This window comes from Panthera pardus, unplaced genomic scaffold (assembly GCF_024362965.1).
Source record: "Panthera pardus isolate Hobbes unplaced genomic scaffold, ASM2436296v1 HiC_scaffold_15, whole genome shotgun sequence".
NCBI classification, from domain to species: Eukaryota; Metazoa; Chordata; class Mammalia; order Carnivora; family Felidae; genus Panthera; species Panthera pardus.
The window spans coordinates 20,589,240-20,610,416 of record NW_026526710.1 but is presented as its reverse complement, the minus strand read 5'-3'; the positions used below and the strand labels follow the sequence as shown (position 1 = coordinate 20,610,416).

General features: G+C 52.8%; 1 protein-coding gene across 3 annotated transcripts in view; it reads left to right on the top strand.

The window, feature by feature from the left end:
- MYO18B (myosin XVIIIB) overlaps positions 1-21,177 on the top strand; it is a 258,324-nt gene that overhangs the window by 65,638 nt on the left and 171,509 nt on the right. For all 3 annotated transcript variants that reach the window (XM_053902225.1, XM_053902226.1, XM_053902227.1), the window contains 6 exons: positions 1,174-1,347; positions 4,289-4,379; positions 5,515-5,707; positions 9,070-9,150; positions 11,147-11,294; positions 18,408-18,567. In XM_053902225.1, the coding sequence (XP_053758200.1) occupies positions 1,174-1,347; positions 4,289-4,379; positions 5,515-5,707; positions 9,070-9,150; positions 11,147-11,294; positions 18,408-18,567 (847 nt within the window). The remainder of the gene's footprint in view (positions 1-1,173; positions 1,348-4,288; positions 4,380-5,514; positions 5,708-9,069; positions 9,151-11,146; positions 11,295-18,407; positions 18,568-21,177) is intronic.

The window sequence follows — 21,177 nt, the reverse complement described above, 5'->3', positions numbered from 1 at the left end:
AGTCCGACACCGGGCTCGAACTCGCGAACTGCGAGATCGTGACCTGAGCAAAGTCGGACGCTCACTGACTGAGCCACCCAGGCGCCCTGCTTTTTACTATTGTTGTTTTTTCACAACACTTTAGAATGATTTGCACAGTTGACATCATACTCTGGTACAGTTCTCTAATTTGCTTTTTACTTAATGTTTGGCTGTAAGCATTGTTTGTGTTGGACAGTCTTTGTTGTTGATCCTAAATGGCCTTATAATAGGTCATAGTGTGGTTCCCCATTGCTCCTTCAACCTCATTCGGCTCCTCCTCATCCCCCTCCCCTGCCTTGCCTTCCAGCCACCTGGCCTTCTTGGCATTTCTCGAATAGACTATGTGTATTTCTGCCTCAGGACCTTTGCACAGTCGCCTCCTCCCCTCTCTAAAGCTCTTTCCTACTTCTTTAGGAAGCCACCTCCTTCTCACCTTTTATAACCCAGCTCAGACCTCACATCCTCAGACAGAGCCCTCTCTGACCACTATGGATCCACAGGGATGCTCTTAGTTTCTCTTGATCTCATCTCTTGGCTTTATTTTCTCCTTAAAGGGGAGTCACTTTATAATTCTATCACCTGAAGTTATCTTGTTCATCTATTTGTTTTCCTGTTTACTGTCTAATTCCCTCAATAGATTGTAGGCTCCATGAGGACAGGCACCTTGTCTGTCTTGCCCATCATTGATTTCTCTGTGGCAGACACAGTGCCTGTCACGTAGTAGGAGCTCAGTACATGTGTTTTGAATAAATGGATGGGTAGTCAGGTGGTCGGATGTGTGGCTGGGTGGGTAGTTGAATGGATGGGTGGGTGGGTGGCAGGAGGCAGTGGGTGGGTGGATGGATAGGTAAGTGGATACATGGGTGGACAACTCATACTTGTTTTTACTATCAATTCCCCAATTCCACATTTAGAATGTCCACATGATAATTGTAATTGCTTTGAAAAAGTGAACAATGCAAATGCAAGGAAGCAGGAAAAGCATATGTCTTGGGAAACCTGACCCCTGCCTGGGGCGGTTGTTGGGGTTCCCCGCTGAGGGCGGGTGGCCCAGAGGGTGGGAGGTGGCGAGATCCCCGAGGTCCTCTTGGGAGCCCACACACTCCATGCCCAGGGGTTCACCACCGTCCTTCTGCTTTGTCCCTCTTGCAGTCGGCCGGAAGCAGTTCATGCGGTTCGAGTGGGCAAACCACGCAGCGGAGGCCCTGGGCTGCGAGTATGAGGAGCTGAACACGGCCACCTTCAAGCACCACTTGCGACAGATCATCGAGCAAGTGACATCTGGGCCGGGCCGACGGAGACCTGAGGGGGAGGAGACCAGCTCAGGTGCCGCACTGCTGCCTCTCTGGGTGGGCCAGCCTCTGGGGACACTACAACACACGTTCACCTGCTCATCAGGACACACTATATGCAGGTCTTCCAGGTGCAAGGGAAGCCCTTGTGGGCGGAAGTGGACATGGGTCCCGCCTGCAAGGTGCTTCTGGCCAAGCAGCGCTGTCCAGGGTCCTTGAAGTCTCTGCTGCAACCCAGCAGGACGCCCTGGGCTATGGAGGGGGGATGCTGTGAGCTCTGCCAAGGGACCAACACTTTTCCATTGGCTATTACGTTTGTTGAGCCCCTACCTGTCGGGGGAAGCCTGGCCTTCCAGTGTGAGGAACCAAAATTAGGCCGGGATGGCAAAAAGGACTGGGAGAATAGTAGATGAGGCTGAAGAGCTGGGGTGGGAGGTGGTCAGCTCATATAAGACTCTGTTTTTTGTTTTTTGTTTTTATGCTCAGGCCCATGAGAAGCCTTGCAGAGGCACAGGCAGGGAATGCCATGATGTGACTTGTCCTTCAAATGGCTCAGCCGGTGGCGGCGGGGGGCGGGGGGGGAAGACAGGGGAATGGGTGGGAGAAGGGAGGACACACAGAAACTTACACAGTCACTTAGTGAGATGATGGTGGTTGCACAAGGGAGGCAGCGGTACATATGTTCAAGGTCTACTCTTATACAAATAGAGATTATAACATGGGCCCTAGTGGAGAAGCAAGGGATTGGGGTGGCTTCTAGGATTTTGGCCTGAGTGGTTGGAGGAGCAGAGGTGCCTCGGACTGACGTGGGGTGTGGGGGGAAGCAGAAGGGCTTTGTATGGCACCTGCTGGAGTGTGATCGGATGCTTTGGCTGCAGAAAGTGAGGACAGAGGGACCTCCTGGAACCCCAGGAGTCTCTGAGAACTAAGAGTGGTTGTCTCAGAGACTGCAGAGTCCGGCATCAGTGGGTAGCACTGTTTCGAATTGTGGTATGGGGCCCCATCTCTTCGAGGCCCCTCAGATCCTCGGAGCTGCCGCACCTCTAAGGACTTCCGCTTGATGACTAATGTCACCTGGATGCCACTAGCCTTTTGTCTGCTTCTGGGTCCAGGTGTGAGCTGTAGTCTGCTTGTGGTCACTGCTCCTCTCTGAAACACACACACGTGCCCCACAGTCACACACATGCACGTGCACACACACACCACAGGCCCACAGACTCACACTACACATGCACATGCACAGGTGCACAGACATTCACCACACACACGCACAGGCACGCAGGAAGCACACCAGTGCGCACAGACACATGAGCGTATGTGCACACACATTCCGACATCAGCGCTAATTACATCTCAGGCCAAGGTATCAAGGGTAGATGTGAAGCAGACAGGGGACCAGCAGGCTTTGGAGAGATGTGGAGAGGCTGGGGGTTGCCTAGCAACAGCCCAGGTTGGGAGTGGAGCTGCAGGAGGGGTGGGAAGTGCCTTGGGGCTGCACTGGGGCTGCCTGGAATGTACAAACAGAATTGTATCTCCAGGCACAGCGCAGATTTGAAAATCGTGTTTCCGATTCTGCGGATGGACCCGAAGCCTGAGGGTCACGATTTACAATCTGACCCTCCCGTCGCAAAGTCTCACTCTGCTTCGTTCAAGGCACCCTAATCAGGGCTAGCTATTTTAATGGGACGTGTGTGTGTGTGTGTGTGTGTGTGTGTGTGTGTGTGTGTTTAAACAAAATTGAGACTGTGACTGTATTAATAGTTTGCTAAGCCTTTTCATTCCTCCTAACATCACAAGTGGGCACTTTTCCATCTCTCTCCAAATTCATCTCTGCCTGACTTCAAGCACTCCTTTGCACAGACTACAAATTATCTAACCCCATTTGCTATTGTTGGATATCCAAGTTGCTTCAAAAAAGCGATTTTTGTCCAATGTAATCAACAATCAGGAGAACATATGTACCCAGAGATCTTTGTTTCTCTGAATATTTCATTAGGATTAAAAGCCCAGGAGTGAAATTATTAAGTCCAAGTGTACGAACATTTTATGGCCTCTGCCACAGGATTGCCAACGTTCCCTCCAGAAAGAGGGAACAACAAAAATTTACTGAGTGCCTACTATGTGTCAGGCACTGTGGATCTGGGAGCCAAGACACCCAGAGATGGTCCCCATCCTCGGGTCATTCCCGGCCTGCTGCCGGGCACGGGCGTGGGGGGAGGTTGTTAATGAAATAACTACACAGTAAAGATATACTGAGCTCAGTGCTCTAAGAGCAGGGTACCTTTGTCCTTCTGTGTCTGGCCTATTTCACGTAGCATAATGTCCTCTGGGTTCATCCGTGTTGTAGTGCGTGACTGGATTTCCTTTTTTTACAACTGAATGATACACTTCACGTTCCCAATTATATGTGGAATCTAACACAGTCACACTCATAGAAGCAGAGAGTAGGGTGGGGGTTACCCGGGGCTGGGGGAGGGGAAATGGGAGAGAATGAGTGAAGGGTATACAGTTTCATTCGTGCAAGATGAGAAAAGCCTAGAGCCCAGACAAATAAATGGATGGACACGATGACCAGCAGACAGATATGTCCACTGTGCAGCCTAAGAACCTGTGGCTACCAATACTGTCTTGTATACTGACAGTTCTTTTGAGGGGGTAGATTGCCTGAGAATTGGCTTAACACAGGGGTGGTCAAGGCAGGCTGCCCTGGGAGGTGACACTGGGTTGATCCCAAGCGATGAGAAGGAGCGCGCATTGGAGAAGACGTAGGGCAGGTTACTCAGAACCCCGTAAGTCCCGATAAGACACTTGGACTTAGTCCTGAGAGTGTGGGTACACAATTTCGGCAGTGGAGGGAGGTATGTGAGTGGAGTAGGGGTTCTCGAAGGCCAGCAGTGATGCCCGTGGAGTGTGGTCCTTGGCCCCAGGCAAGGTCCTGACCACGGATGTCTGCCTTTCCCTCTTTTCCACTCCAGGGCTCAAGATGACGGGTGTGGAGTGTGTGGAGGGGATGGCCTCGGGCCTGTACCAAGAGCTCTTTGCGGCTGTGGTCTCACTCATCAACAGGTAACAGCGGCCTCTTTGCAGGCACACAGATGAGCCCAAGCAGGGGGCGCTTTAGCAGTTTTTTTGTTTTTTGTTTTTTGGTTTTTTTTGTTTTTTGTTTTGTTTCTTAGCAAGAGAAGAGTGAGTTTTTGAGCCGGGAAGTGCTGGAAACGTTTAAATTCCACCTTGGCCACCCAAGGCATAGCTGTTCATCTCTCGGACCTCCCCTCTGCACCTGTGAAATAGCTCTGTCCCCCAGGGTCATTGCGAGGATTAAAAGAAAGAATGTATTTAAGCAATTCTTACTAATGGTGATCGTAAGATACCAGCAATAAAAATTAACAATTTGGGGGGACCCGCTAAGTCAGGACAAGGGCCTGCGCTAATTGGTTCCCTCGCCTTGTGACATTTAAAATATATATTTTTAAGCTTTTAAAATTCATGTATTTTGAGAGAGAGAGAGACAGAGCGAGCAGGGGAGGGACAGAGAGAGAGAGACAGAGACAGACAGACAGAGGATCCGAAGCAGGCTCTGTGATGACAGCAGTGAGCATGATGAGGGAATCGAACTCACAAACCGTGAGATCATGACCTGAGCCGGTCGGCCGCTCAACCGAATGAGCACCCAGGCACCCCTTTGAAAGGGCTGGTTTTTAAAATTTTTAAAAAATGTTTATTCATTTTTGAGAGACAGAGACAGAGCATGAGTGGGGGAGGGGCGGAGAGAGAGGGAGACACAGAATCCGAAGCAGGCTCCAGGCTCTGAGCTCTCGGCACAGAGCCCGACACGGGGCTCGAACTCACCGACTGCAAGATCATGACCTGAGCTGAAGTCGGACGCTCAACCGACTGAGCCACCCAGGTGCTCCTGACTCCCTTGATCCTTACTGTATCCCCTGGGATCATCTTATTCATCCTACTATCATTTAAGAGTTGGGGAAACCTTAGCTCAGAGAGGTTAATTAACCTGCCTCAGGTCACACACCCTGGAATCGGTATTGAGCCTCGTTTTGGCGCTAGATCGGCTGGATCCCCATATCCACCCAGCATGCTGCCTCAGTTTCTCCACGTTTGTGATGGGGGGAGTGGGAGAGACTTGGACCAGCAGGGCCGGAAGGTTCCATGTGGCCTCGGGGCCTCGCCCCTCTCTCCCCAGGTCCTTCTCTTCCCGCCACCTCTCCATGGCCTCCATCATGGTGGTGGACCCCCCGGGCTTTCAGAACCCGCGGCACCAGTGCAAGGACCGGGCGGCCACCTTCGAGGAGCTGTGCCGCAATTACGCCCATGAGCGATTACAGCTGCTTTTCTACCAGCGGACCTTCGTCTCTGCGCTGGAGCGATACCGACAGGTGTGACAGGCCTTCCGAGGGGCTTAGCGGCGGGTGTGAGGCCAGCCGGGGCTGGGGGGGGAATGGTCTGGTCCTTCGGTAACCCCTGGTTTCATCCTGTTTGGCCCGCCACCGAACAAAGCCCTAACTCCGGACCCCGGCTTCCCGGGGCCTGTGCTGCCTCCCCATCTCCATGCACGGCCCCCTGTGCCCTCCCGTCCACAGACACCAGGGAACTCGGGGCTCCCCAGGGCTTGCTCCCCTGGCTGTCCCTTCATTGCCGTGACCTGTTCCTCTTGCATCTTCCCGGTGGAAAGCCCTTTGTGCTCAGTGGGTGGGTGAAAACACTGGACGTAAGGAGACACACAGCCCTTTGGATCCTAGCGTGGTAATATCTAACAAAGCCCAAGGTGCACTTCTCTAGGGGCATGAACCAGGAAACATGTACAGGTACTTTCCTTGCCAGCCCTTCTCTTCTTGCTTTTTTTTTTTTTTTTAAAAGCAGCTTAAATTGAAATATAACATTCACACAGAAAATGCATAAAGCAGTGGAGTCCAGCTCAGTGAATTTATCCCAATGAACATACTCATGCATGTGCCACCCAAGGCAAAAGGGGAACACTGCTAGCACCCAGGACGCCCCCGGCCTATCCACTGCCTCCTTCCTCCCTGAAGGGGACCGCGTTGACTCCAGCAACTGCTAGTGGCAAAATGTTAGAAATGATCATCTTGCGTATCAGTAGGATAATGAGTATTGAAATTATGGTTTGTTTTTTGTTGTTTTGTTTTTGGTTGTTTTTTGTTTTTTTTTTTTTGTTGTTTTTGGCTGGAGACAAAAACTGATGATAAGCCCTGGCATCTGACTCTAACTCTGTCACTTATTGGCTGTGTGGCCTTAGGAAAGGCACGTGCCCTCTCTGATCCTTGGTTCCGTCACATGTAAAATAGAAATAGCAATATTCCTGTATCAGTTATCAACTGCCACAATAATGCTACGTAGTAAAGTGCCCCCAGAATCTAGTGGCTTTAAAAAATTACCTCTTGTTATTGCCTACAAGTCTCTGGATTGCCTGGGTAGTTCTCTGGTCTTGGCTGAGCCAGCTCCTGTGTCTGTGGGCAGATGCAGGGTGGGTGGGTAGCTCTGATGGTCCTGGCCAGTGCTTTCCTGTGTCTGGGGGTCAGATGGCCGTGAGCTGATCCGGGCAGGCCTTGGCTGGGATCACTCCTCTGTGAGCCAGGAATGGAATGTCCTATCCTCCGGCAGGCTAGCCCAGGCTGCTCTCATGGCACTAGGCAGGGTTCCAAGAGATGAGCAGGCATGTGCTGGGCCCCTCGAGTCCTCAACTTGGACCTGGCAATGACACTTATGTATTCAGTTGGTCACGGCGGGTCCAGGGCTGAGCCCTGACTCAAGGGGTGGGGAAATAGGTTCCCCTTCTTGATGGCAGAAACTGCAAGAGTGAGAGGCACAGAAGGGGAGACAACAGGGGCTATTTTTAAAATCATTTTTACCACACCGCCTGAAAGGGCTGCTTGAGTATCTTATGAAGTAGGATAGAAAACGTCCAGGCTGTATTAGGTATTCAGTACATGATAGCAGCTCCCACAATATCTCAAGTTATTTCTGATGATCAAAGCAATACGTGCTCTTTATTCAAAAACTGGAAAGCGCATAGACGTGTCCATAAGCAGAAAACCTAATCTCCTTTAGCCCCACCGGCCACAGGCGACCATTGTGGCTGCTGTCTGTATTTTATACCACTTATTTTCCATTTATCGTCTTCTCTGCAGAGTTCTGATCCTTCCCTATACAGGATGTCGTTGTCTGCTGGTTTCCGCCCACCATCGTGCTATTCACGTGTCTTCCTTCCACGTGCAGCTTTTAGTAATCATGCATTTCAGTGGTTACGTCCAATTCTGTCTCCACCCTCCTTTGCACGTCTGGCTGTTTTCCACGATTAAGCTATTGTAAGCAACACTGCGATGAACATCGTGGTGCATAGCCGTGCCCGCACATGTCTGGTGACTTTTGTATTACAGGCGACTGTCATTAGCCGTAGTTTACGTTTGCTCCCTCGGGCACCCAGTGTTCAGCCCAGCGCTCATTAGCTACTCAGTAAATCCTAGAAAAGTTTGGATTGAATGACCGGCTCCTGATAAAGCTGTCACCACGATTGCTGACAGCCCGCCAGGATGAACAAGGTCAGGATGTTATTGGAATGTCGGTCTACAACCCTTCTTCTCATACAAAGGCTATGGGGTGTTGAGAGACACATACGGACGACCTGCTTGAAAAAAGGGCAAAGGATTTGAATGGATACTTTTCCAAAAAAGATATACAAATGGCCAAGAAGCCCATGAAATTTAGGGAAGTGCAAAGCAAAACATTGAGATATCACTTAATACCCAGTAGTGTGGTTACTATCAAAACATAAACGAAACCAAAAACAGAACACAGCAAATGTTGGTGAAGATGTGGAGAAATGGGAACCTGTGTGTTGCTGGTGAGAATCTAAAACGGTGCAGCTGTTGTGAAAAACAGGACGCTGGTTTTGGAAAAAATTAAAAAAAAAATAGAATTACCGTGTGACCCAGCAATTCTCCCTCCGGGTATCTACCCCCAAAGAATTGAAAGCAAGGTCTCGAAGAGATATTTGCACCCACGTGCACAGCAGCATTATTCGTAATGGCTAAAAGTTAGAAGCAACCCACGTGTCCGTCAGTGGATGGTGAATTCCTGCGTAAATAAGTGTCCACACAATAGGCTGTTATTCAACCATAGAAAGGAGGGAAGTTCTGATCCATTGCAACGTGGATGAACCCTGAGGACATTATACTGAGTGCAAAATAAGCCAGTCACCAAGGGACAGATCCCGTATGACTCCACTCATGTGAGATGCTCACGAGAAGTCAAATTCCTAGAGACAGAAAGTGGAACAGTGGTTGCCAGGGGCTGGTGGCGGAGGAGGGGGGACGGGGAGCCTGTGTTTATTGGGGACAGAGTTTCTGTTTTGCAAGATGACAAAGTTCAGGAGGTGGGGGGCCGTGACGGTTGCACAACATGTGAGTCTGCTTAATGCCTCTAGCTCTACACTTAAAAAGGTAGATTTTTATGCCGTGTGTATTTTACCACAATTAAAAAAACGATAATAGGAAGGAGCCTGGCTTGCCCGGTCAGTGGAGCACGTGACTCTTGATCTCGGGGTTGTGAGTTCAAGCCCCATGTTGGGTGTAGAGATTACTTTGAAAAACTATTTTAAAAATGATAATAAGAAAAAAGTTAAGGGAAGGCAAAAGCCTTCACTTCTCTTTTCTCCTCTAGAAGTTTTCCACCTTGGTCAGCTCACGGAAGGAACTAATGTTGAACTTTTGTGACTTTGCAGGAAGGTATTCCCGTACCCTTTGACCTCCCGGAGCCTTCCCCAGGGACCACGGTGGCTGTCGTGGACCAGAATCTTTCCCAGGTAACGCGGGGCCCAGCCGACTGAGGCTCTGAGATGCCACGGAGGTTTTAATTGAAATACTAGATGATTCGAGTCTTGAAGCCACTGTTTCTCAATGCTGTCTGTCCCTGGAATGGCCGAGGGGTTGTTAAAGACAGTGAAGCTGGTGACCCACTCCCAGACCGATCCGAGGATGTGGCCCCGGGGCAACGAATCTTCAAATCCCCTCAGGTTGAGGACCACCCCTCTACTTGATGTCTGAGTCTGTGCTCGGTGCTAAGCTGAGGGGGGCTCAGGTCCAGTGCCCAGTGGATGGATGCTTGTCTGGAAAGGCCAGGAGCTCAGACTCAAGTGCAAAGTCCAGCAGACACAGAAAGAATAGGGGCCACTGGGGGATGAGAGTGGGGGCAATGGTGGGTCCAGGCACTAATGGCCTTCAGTCTGGGGGATACCTGAGTCTTTACTTTTCTTTCCTATCCCAAGAGCCCGCGTGGCTGGCCCCAGACCCGCATACCTCTGCTCAACCCCCTCTCAGAACTGCCCTGGGCCATTTCACTCAACTTGCCAGATTCGGGGCCGATCCCGGTGACCTTGATCATATCCCATCGCCTCTCTGGGCTCAGTTTTCTCATCTCCAAAATGGGAACGGTGGTCTCCCCTGGGGCGGCTGTGAATGTTGATGAGATCCAGAGTCTAAAGTGGCTGGCAGGCTGCTGGGTGCATGCGAGGTGGCCTGCAGGTCACATGTTTCTCCTGCCGGGTGATACCACAGGCGGCCACTTTTCTCATTCTTTGTCTCCTGCCGGCCCGGGGTGGGTTCCAAGCCTTTTCTTGGCTCATAGTGGCCTGCACCTGTCCCTGCAAAGCTGCCTTGTCGGTGAGCCCTACCGGCCATTGCCTGTTTTTGCTTCCTGTTGGCACCTTTGGGCTGGTCCCCCTTCCCTTTCATGCTTCCTGGACTGGAGGGACGACCCAGGCAGGGTGAGGAGGGAGGGGCGGTGGGGTCCCCTGGACGCCTGCACAGCGGCTGGGAATAGCTACCTTCCCAGCTGAGGATGGGCTGGCTGTCGCTTTCAACCCCCATAAAGAAAGGCGAGGTGAAGGCTCGGGATAGCTGGGATCCAGCTCTGGTTCTGCCCCGGTGCCCCTCCGTGTGACCCTGGGTGTGTGTCCCTTCTCCTCTCTGGCCCTCCGAGCAGGGTGGGTGGGGCACCCAACCATCCTGGTTTTCTGGCTTCAGCGCCGAAATGCCCACGTCCTGGGAGGTGCCGCAGTCCCAGTCACCAGGGGACATCTGGTCACCGCACGCGTCACATTTCCACCATAAGCACTTGGGGCCATTTCCCTGGTGTCCACTCACTGTGGACCCTCAGATAAGCAGCTTAGACTCTCCAGGTCTCTCTCTGTCACTGTGAACAAAACTTCAGAGTTACCTAGACGGCTTCTGAGGCTCGTGGCTCGATTTAAAATTCCGTGCTGTGCTATGAAGCCAAGTTCACCTTCTCCTCTAGAACATTCTCCGGGCGCTCCCCTCCCCCTCTTAAGAGTTTAGTTTAAAAAAATGCAGATTTCTAAGAGAAAGCGATATGGATGGGATTAATCCTTTGATGTGTGGCTGTGCACAAATACATCCAGCTGCCTGTTTGCCTCTGGAATGTGTAATTTACAGAGTGCTCTCCCTTGTTAATTCCTCACTGCAGCCCTCTGAGGAAGGTATTGCCAGTCTCTAGTTTCCATAAAAGGAAATGAGGCTCAGAGTGGTGCAGTAAGTTACCCAAGGTCACACAGGAAGTGAGGACAGAGGCCGGAATGTACCTCCTGAAACTGAGAGCTTGTTAAGGTTTGAGGTTCCCACACTGAGAATCTGGGGGTGGGAGGGATCATGGCTCCGGGCCAGCACGTCTGAGCCATGATGCCTGGGACTCAGATTCCCCGACTCCTGTAGGTAGGAAGAGAAGCCTAGGACTGGCCTCTGTCAGGGATCAGGGCTCCTCGGTGATCCTGGGTTTTCCACCAGGTCCGCTTACCAGCTGTTGGAGGTGCTGAGGACTCCAGGGGCCTTTTCTGGCTCTTGGATGAGGAATTCCGGGTGGAGGGCTCCAGTGACAGCATGGTGCTCGAGCGTCTCTGTGCAGCCTTTGAGAAGAAAGGGGCTGAGGCTGAAGGTAAGGGAGTAGGGTGAAAGATGAAGGGAGAAGGGTGCTGAGTCCAGCCTGGGACTTGGAATCTGTCCTTGTCTGCTGCAGGAAAAGCCCTGACAAGGCCTGCATGAGGCGGGGTGGGGGTGGGGGTCTGAGCGCACAGATGTCTGTGCACATGCCTGCGTGTGCTTTGATTCATTTATGTGTTCATTCATTCGTGTAGTCAACAAATACATTGAGTGGCTACCTTTTTTAAAAATATTTTTAACGTTTATTCATTTTGAGAGACAGAGTGCAAACAGGAGTGGGGCAGAGAGAGAGGGAGACACAGAATCCAAAGCAGGCTTCAGGCTCTGAGCGGTCAGCACAGAGCCTGATGTGGGGCTCAAACTCACAGATCACGAGATCGTGACCCAAGCCGAAGTCGGACACTCAACCCACTGAGCCACCCAGGCGCCCCTTTGAGTGGCTACCTTGTTCTGAGAACCATGCTATGCGATGATGAGCCAGCCTGATGTGGCCTGTGTCCTCGTAGGGAGGATGTGGGTAGAGACTGTGGACAAGCTAACAGATAAGCACATCATCTGGTGAACCTAGGAGGACAGACCTGCTTGATGGTGTACGTCAGGTGGACCTAATTCTTCCGCGATCCAGGGAGTCAGGACAAGGTTGGAGATGTCATCTGGGCTCAGACTGCCAGAGGCTCTTGTGGGCCCCCCCCCCACAAAACATTAGTCTCAACCCCAGAACTATGAGAAGCCATGAAGGATTCTAGGCAGCAGGAGGTAAGGTCAGATTCAAGTTCTGGAAATTTAGTGGAAGGCGGCCAGGGAGGTGAGAGAGAAGGTGGGCAGGCTATGGAGGTATTCAGCAGGCAGAACACACAGCTTTTGGTGATGGGCTGGGTTGGTGGGGGAGGGAGAATCAAGAGGAGAGATGGAGACATCCAGAAGGAACCACGAGGTCGGAGGTCATGGGCTTTGGCTTCATTCAGCCCCAGGTTCTAGTCCGGCTGTCCGTGCTTCAGCAGGGAGACTGTGAGCAGACCTCAAATAGCCCCAGGTGGGGTGTTCACACAGTAGGAATAGGGGTCACCCCTGCCTCTCTCTCACCAGAATTTCTGCTACAGCGATTGGGTCAGAGACGTAGCAGCTTTGTTACGGGCAGCCGAGGGTCACAAGTACCGATCAACAAGGACAGGGCTGTTGATGGCGATGAAGAATGGGACTCCCGTCTTCTAAGGGGTTGGAGAAATCTGTCACGTATCTGGTGGTTGGTATTCTTACCCTCCAAGCTGAGGACTCTCAGCTCCAGACAGATGCTGGTAGAGGTGTCTAAGATCGCCCAGAGCGTGAGTGTCAGAAGGCAGATGGCAAATGCTCTCTGTCCGGATCAAAATCTCTTGCGACGCGCCCCCCTCCACCTGGATGCCCTCAGGCTTTTACAAAGGCAGATTTGCTTTGAGATCTTACAGTTCCCGCTGGCATGGCGGGAGGGACCGGGACTCATTCCTTCAACAACGTTTATGGAGCACCTCATACGTGGCAGCCATGTCCTAGGCTGGGAGACCCATCCCTGAACAAGACAAATGCCTCTGCCGCCATGGGGCTGACATTCTAGCAGAAGATGATAAAGCGAGTAAATCTGTAAGAAGACTGAGGACCACGCTTCTGGGTCAGATCACTAAGGGAATCCAGGCTGGCAGAGAAGATGGCAGAGGATTCAACCCCGGGACATGCCAATGTCAAGGCCCAGGGTCAAGGCCAGTCACCGGCAAATGCAACAGGAGGGGTGGCCAGGGAGGTAGGAAGGAAGCCGGGAGAATGTGGCACTCTGGACGCCACCGGAGGAGGGAGGGTGCTGACCTCATCTGAGAGGTCAGGTGAGGTGTGGCTGAGGAGTGGCCATTGACGTGGCCACGTGGAGGTGCCTGGCAACGGAGACCCGTGCCATTTCGATGGAATGTTTGGGGTGAACCCCCACCTGGAGTAGTTTACAGGAAATTGGGAGGACATTTGGAGAAAGACGTTATGACAGCTCTCATCGCTGTCATCCGCTGGGCTGGCGATGGCAGAAGCCTGCCCCACGGGGACCAGCTGAGGCCTCTGTCCCGGACATTCGCGGAACGTTCTTGTACTCGCCATCGGGATGAGATTTTCTGAGCAGAAGCAGCAGTGGCATCTGATGGCTCCAGCAGCCCTCCCTGGCCCACGCTCAGAGCATCAGGACCCAAATTAGTCCCAGAGGATTTAGCTCCTCAGTGACCAGCCCGGTCAGCTTCCCCAGACACAGTGCTTTTAGGGGCCCATGCAGATGTTTTAATTTCTGTTAAAGGCAGAAGAAAAAAAAAAAGAACTATATGATATACATGGGGACGCCTGGGTGGCTTAGTCACTTAAGTGTCCAACTTCGGCTTAGGTAATGATCTCACAGTTCGTGAGTTTGGGCCCCGTGTCGGGTTCTCAGCCTTCAGCGCAGAGCCTGCTTCGAATCCTATGTCTCCCTCTCTCTCTACCCCTCCCCCGCTCTCTCTCTCAAAAATAAACATTTAAAAATAGGTTATACATGTATTTGTATGTATGTTTAAACATTTTTTTTTACCGTTTATTTATTTTTGAGAGAGAGAGAGACAGAGACAGAGAGCATGAGTGGAGGAAGGACAGAGAGGGAGACACAGAATCTCAAGCAGGCTCCAGGCTCCGAGCTGTCAGCACAGAGCCCGACGCGGGGCTCGAACTCATGAACCATGAGATCATAACCTGAGCCAAAGTCAGATGCTAACCGACTGAGCCTCCCAGGAGGCCCTGTATGCCTGTAAGTTATGAGCTGACTTGTATCCCACCGCACATTCACGTGTTGAAGTCCTAGCTTCCAGGAGTTCCGAATGTGCTGTATTTGCTGTATTTAGGGAGAAGGTTTTTAAAACGGTCATTAAGGTTAACTGGGGTCATTGCTGTGGGTCCTAATTTCATATGGCTGGTGGCCCGACAAGAAGAAATTAGGACTCCGATGTGCACAGAGCAAAGATGGCCGGCTACAAGCCCAGGAGAGAGGCCTCAGGGGAAACCAGCCCTGCCCACACATTGACCTTCGACTTCCAGCTCCAGGACTTTGAGAAAAACACACGTCCGTTGTTTAAACCCCCCAGCTATGGTGCTTTGTTATGGCAGCCACAGCAAACTGATACAGTGTGCTTATATATTATTAATACTATTTGCCCTTGTACCAACATAGCCATGAATGTAATCATATAAATATATATAATAGCAGAAGGGGTCTGTGAAAGCAAACGTGCCGAGTGAGGGCCCAGGACGGGCAGGATGCAACCCTGGACTGCCCTCGCCCTGCAGGGTCCTAGTGCTTGCCTGACTCCTGGCAGTGATTACCTCTGTTGTCCCAGGGTCATCTGTGTTCTCTAAAGTACTTCTGCCCCTGGGCCAGCTGGTGGACAAGGATGGAGGGGCAGAGGGAACGGTTATTTGTGGAGCCTGGGACTGTGGCTTCTACTACCTCCCACCTATGGCGGGGTCAGTGAGGCCTCAGAGAGGCCAGGTGGCTTCCGGGGCCCTGTAGGCACCTGAGAGCAGAGACAGGGCTAAGCCTGGGAGTCCTCTCCCCAGAGGCCAGGCAGACCCCCATCCCTCGTCTGGGCTCCGAAGGTGGCCCCTGTGTTCAGGGAACGGCCCCAGGGCTTGGGAGTGGTTTTGTGGGGCGGAGGGAGACCCTCTCGCTCAGATCCACAGGAAAACGGGACGCAGAGCTCTTAAAAGCTCACCCAGGCTTTGGACCCCAGAGATTTGGGCTGGATCCTGGCTCCACCGCTACACTGCAATGTGTGTGACTTGTGCGAAGTCATTTCCCCCATCCGTAAAAGGGTAATAATGGTAACACCACCTCAGGGGGCTCGTGTGAGGACGGACGAGCTAAGGTGTGGAAGAGATTTCTACATCTTCCTCCCTCGCCTTTGTGCCTTGTCCTCCTCAGAGACCTTCTGGACCCCTGTCTGAAGCTGTCCCCTCTGCAGCCCCTCTGACCCACCCTGACCTCCTGGTTATTTCCTTCAGGGGCCTCTCCAGGCTCTGGAATGTTTGCTTCTTCCCTGGCTTCTCCTCCGTCCCCCAACTACCCTGTACGATCGATGAGGGTGCAGGGCGCCCCTCTGTCTTGTTCTCGGCTATCTCTCTTATGCCTGGGACCCAGCAAGCCCTCCGTGGACATCTGCCATTTTCCCTTCCCCTCTCCTCCATCGCTCTGTTCCAGTCACTGTTCCAGTCACACCACGCTCTCGGCTGCTTCTGAAACACCCCAAGCACACTCCCGCCTCAGGGCCTTTGCACTGGCAGTGCCCTCTGCCTAGAATGCTTCCCGTTCTCTGTTTTTCCCTTCTCCCTTGCAGCCCTCCCACCTGACATCACGCATCTGTCCTCATGGGAATGTCAGGCTCGAGAGGACAGGGACTGGGTGGTCACCTCTGCCTGCATCAGCCAGGATGACGCTGGCCCAAAGACTACAATGAATCCTTGATACAGAATGGATGTATATGTGAAAACCCAATGATCCGACGACCCAATGATCTAATGAAATGGATTCCTCGAATGGAGTGCTTTCTGGATCCTGACTTTTAGGCAAATGACACCCGAGTCGGGTCGGAGGGAGAAGGTGTCATGTAGGGCATGGCTAAGGCAGGAGGGGATTCAGAGAGATCTGTGGCACCTGCTCCTTCTCCCATGAGGTCTGACGTGCCGATCCCAGACACCCCGAGCAGGCTGTCCTGAGGCTTGTCAGTTTCCAAGGGAGACAATGTTCCAGTCCTGGCCCGACTGAGATAGACCCATTAATTCAGATATTTTGGTGACAAATAAAAAGGTCTTTTGTCTCTAGGGCTTTCTGGGGAGCTCAGAGTTAATGAGAATGTTCAATCAGGCAGAACACGTGGGGCTTTCTGGCTAACCCGGTGCTTTTGCTGTTACTTCTCAACGAAGGTGTCTTTGCCGTGCCAGCAGGCAGCCCCCACAGAGCCCAGGCCGGCAGACAGGCGACAGGCATTCACAGTGCAGACATAGAGGGTGGCTGCTGGGATCGCAGGGGCCCGAGAGTCCCCTACCCCAGTCTGGGGGCTCGGGCTTCTGGGAGAGACACAAGGGAGGTGCACCGAGTCAGGTTCTGTCTTACAGCCGTTTCCTTGGGGCTCCTGAAAGCGAGAGCTTTCCCCGCAGTGCTTGGATGGACAACACTGCGGTTGAAATCACCTCTGAAGAAGGGGGAAGGCGAGAGGACCGAGCGGACCCCCTGGGAGCCTGGGAGGGCTTCCCGGGGCTGTGATGCCTCCATGTACCCATCCACCACCCGGATGAACACAGGGTTTGGGCCAGCAGACCCGTATCCTCCCCCCGGCTCTGCCCACACACGCTATGCAACTTCAGCCGAGCTGTCTCATCTCTGGACCTCCGTGTCACCTTCTAGAAAACCAGCCCAGTGATGTTCACTTGACAGACCTGAGCGGGATCGAGGGACATCATGCACATAGTATGTGCGGCAGAAGCTGGCTGGGGCTTAGCAAACACGAACGTCCTTTTTTCTCTCTTGCCTTTGCTTCCTCCTCCTCCCTCAAAGCTCTTGGGGTCCTCATTCAGAGCCCAGCTCTGTGCTGGCTGCTAGACATAACTGTGGGTGAACGTGGTCCCTGCCCTCAAGCTGCTTCTAGTCAAGACGCTTTGTCATTGCTTTCATTGGAAGATCACCCTTTGAGGGCAGGGCCTGCACGGCCCTGGAGGCCTCACAGGAAGCACTTGAGGAAGAAAGACTTGACTTCATCACAAGTGCCCCTTGCTGGTGACCTCAGTCAGCCCTGGGTATTGAACACAAAGGGCCTCTCAGAAGCCACACACGAATGCAGAAGCCACGTCCCTTCCTCATCTGCAGACCCTCAGAGTCTGTTGACTGCGTACAGAATTCCGGGAAACGCAGGTTTCCTGTTTCCGAGCTCACGGCAGCCGAGCGGTGGAAAATCAGCCTTTGAAGGAAGGACTCAGGACCCTGGGACAGTAGGAGGAAGGGAACTCACAGAAATTCGGAATACGTGGAAGAACCAAAACAATACTACCGCTCCTGATGGTAATTGGTCTGGGGCCGTTACTCAACCCGAGAGCTCACCGCAGTCCGAGTGACGTGATTGACTCATGACTAGGATTCGCTCATTCATTCCTTCCACAAGCACTTCCGGGCTCCATTCACGTCTACCAGGCACGAGACGCCGAATATTAGGAATATGGAGGTAAATGCTTTGTGGCTCCAGAACATCCACGCAAGGTCAACTGCAGGAAGTGGCTGGGACGCCCACTACGGCTTACTGAGCAACTACTATGTGCCAGGCACACTGCCAACATGCTTTACGCACGTTATCTCTTCTAAGATTTATGTCACCCCGGGAGGTAAATATAATTTGCATTTCACGGAGGAAGAGACAGAGGGTCAGAGACTTAAGAGGTTTGGCCCCTGACACACGGTAGTAGCAGGAAGAGTCAGGATTTGAACGCAGACCTCCTCTCGAAGCTCCAAGCGCCTCGGGCTCCCCAGCGCTGCCCCTTGTGACCAAGTGCCAGTCAGCGTCTCCCAAGTGTAGGCTGTGCACTTTTTTGGTTGATGCCATTTCAAAATGATTTTCAAAATACTTAATAATTATGTATCTATTTCCACAAGTATTAGAAAATATAGCATGGGGTGCCGGGTGGCTCAGTCGGTTGAGCGTCTTGACTCTTGGTTTCGGCTCAGGTCACGATCTCGCGGTCCATGAGTTCCAGCCCCGCGTCGGGCTCTGTGCCGACAGCTCGGAGCCCGGAGCCTGCTTCGGATTCTGTGTCTCCCTCTCTCTCTCTGCCCGTCCCCTGCTCACCTTCTGTCTCTCTCTCAAAAATAAATAAACATTAAAAAATTGTTTTTAGAAAGGAAATAACGCGCAGACGTACATCCGTACCTACGTATAGCAGGCGAGGCGAGATGTTGGTGCCCAGCACCGGTAGCTTTAGCTGTCTGGAAACATAGTTACGTGGAGAAAGTGTATTCTGGGTGATGTCAAGCACCTCCCGAGTGTCCTCCCTGCCTGAGCCCCCAACGCTCACGTGCTCTGTCTGCTTTCAGGGACCTCTGCCCTTCGGGCCTGTGAGCAGCCCCTCCAGTTCGAGATTTTCCACCAGCTGGGACAGGACCCTGTGCGCTATGACCTCACGGGCTGGCTGCATAGAGGCAAGCCCAACCTCTCGGCCCTGGACGCCCCTTCAGTGCTGCAGCAGTCAAAGAGGTGAGCCCGGCGGGGATCGGAGCCAGCCAGGGGCATTCGGTGCCCTGCAGTTCCCTCCTCCCCCGGGGCCATGCAGTCGCCACAACCCAGTGAGTGAGGGCCCGTCAGGGAACCCCATCCCTCCAGGGCAGTGTGTCCCTGGGGCCAACGTGAGTCTAGACGAAGAGAAAAACTAGCTTCTGGGGCAGGTGGCACAAAAGCCAGGAAAAAAAAAAAAAAAAAGAGGCAGAGACTTCTTATTTTGGCCTTGTGCCTTTCATTAAGTATCTGGGAGATGCTGTGACTGGAACGATTTTATGAACATCCTAGGACTCGGGGGTCATAAAACTGAAGTGATAACGTTTTGTGGTGTTAGAAAAGAAAAGTGGCCCATTGCAATCCCTGACGGCTCTGCTCAGGAGTGCTGACAGCCACGGCTGCTTGCAGCCCGCAGTTACTGGAAAATGCTGCCCTGTGCCTGTGCGCGCACGCACGCAAATATGCATCCCGATCCTCCCCGCCCCACCGCTCCCGCCCTGCAGGGGCAGGGCTCGGACACAGAAGAGAAGCTGAGAGAACCAGAGGGGTGCTGGGGGCGTGGGGATGGGGAGGAGACACTTAGGGACCATCCGCTGTGCACCCCGCATCAGGATAAATGGGTTGATAAGTCTCTGGTTACTCCTGGCAACCACACTGCCTCCTTAGCCCCATTTCACAGATGAGAAAACCGAGGCCCCAGTCAGTGAATGGCCCCCCTGTGATCACACAGCAAAAGAGTGGCAGAGCTGGGACACGCTTGGGGTCTAGATTGTCCCTGTAGAAGTTCTATGCACATTATGGTCCCAGTTGATTGGAAAGCCCAGTGTGCTGGCAGGTTCAAGGGCACACACGTCCTGAAAGGAGATCAAGTCAGGGGGCAGGGGCACAAGGAAGGTCGGTGAGCACACAGAGGACAGCATGGAGGACCAGGGGGCCGGGGTCAGGTCCTAGCCCTGCCCTCCCCACCGGGGTAACCTTGGGCAGTCACTTTCTCTCCCTTGGGTCTATTTGTTTGTTTGTTTGTTTGTTTTGTTTCCTCTTCCATAAAATAAGTGTTTATTGGACGAGTTTTGAGGTCAGGCAAATGTTCAAATTCTGCTTCCGCCTCGTTTAGGCTGCATGTCGTGGGCCTCAGTTTCATACTCCAAGAAGTGGGAACGATAGGGCCAGGCTTACGTGTTTGACGTGACACTTCGGTGGCACAGCGTCACGGATGGCTCATTAAGGATCCTGGTTCATAGCAGGCCCTCAACACGCATCTGTGGCCCCTGTGTCACGTCTTGCTCTGACATCCCGTGGCTCTGGTCCCCTAGAAAGAGGGAAGCCAGATTTTGTTGGCCCGATGGCCTGGCGAGGGAGGGACACTGTGGGAAGAAGGAACAGTGTGTATAAGGCCGTGGCCCTTGGGGGCAGAGAAACATGGCAACTTCGAGGGTAAGTGCCATTAGGATGTCTTGTGTGTTTGAGAGCCAAGCATTGGTGGTTTTTGAGAGCAAACAGTGCTTTTTTTAGAGTGTGCTTCCGCCCCCAAGAGTGTCAGATTCACTGGACTCACTGCTGGTCTAACATTCCGATTCCTGGGCCCCACTTGATCTCTCTGGGGACTTGTTTTGCTGACAAGCACACTCAAGTTTCACTGCTGCGGTCAAAGCATTTTGTTCCATATATATATTGATCTCCAGCTGTGGCCCAAAGCAGACGTGACCTGCCCAAGGGCACACCTTCCGTTGAACACCAGAAGTCAGATCTACTAGCCCCAGAGATGGGGCAATCCACACGGGGAGGGCAGGGTCATGGGCACAGCCTCCTCTCCCTGTACCGGGGTGGGGGGGTGGTGCCCACATGCCCCAGGGCCCTGACCTCTCCTCGCGGGGCTCCTGCTTCCAGTAGGAGGGGCTCATACAGCCTCCTCCCCCAGATTTTTATTTCAACACCAGGGTAGTGAAGCCATTGTTAATCTTTGTGCTCTGCCAGGCACTTAACCACTTGAAATACCTTTGGATCGTTTGGACAAGACGGTTCCTTAATAGTTTGGATAGTTCGGTGAGGCACGGAGGGAGGGAGGTAATGTGGCTTCAGGGCTGTGGCTGGCATGCAGCCTGGACTTGCAGAGAGCGACAGAAATTGCCTGCGTCCTTTGACTGGAAGGGATGGGGCAGAGGGGACGCGGGAGGCCGGAGGCTCCCTCTGGGTCCCAGCCTCCTCCGAGGGCACAGTAGGGTGTGCCCAGCCTTCTTAGTCCTTATTGGCCCCAACAAGAAGGCAGGGCCGTTCAGGTTTATCAGAGCAGACGCTTAAGGAGTCCTGGGCCTGCACCTGCGTGTTACAGGAGTTCCGAGGGAGGGCACTGTCCTCTGCTGGGCATCGGGTGGGACATTTCACCCACGGGATCTCGCAGGTCCAGAAACTGCCTGTTGAGCCCGTCAGTTACTCATTCTGGCATGAATTGTATCGTCAGCACCCGCTATGAGCTGGGCCTGTTCTAGGGAGAACCAAGATGACTTCGTTAAGAAAAGCACAGGCAGGGTGCCTGGGTGGCTCAGTCTGGATTTCGGCTCGGGTCATGATCTCGTGGTTCGTGGGTTCGAGCCC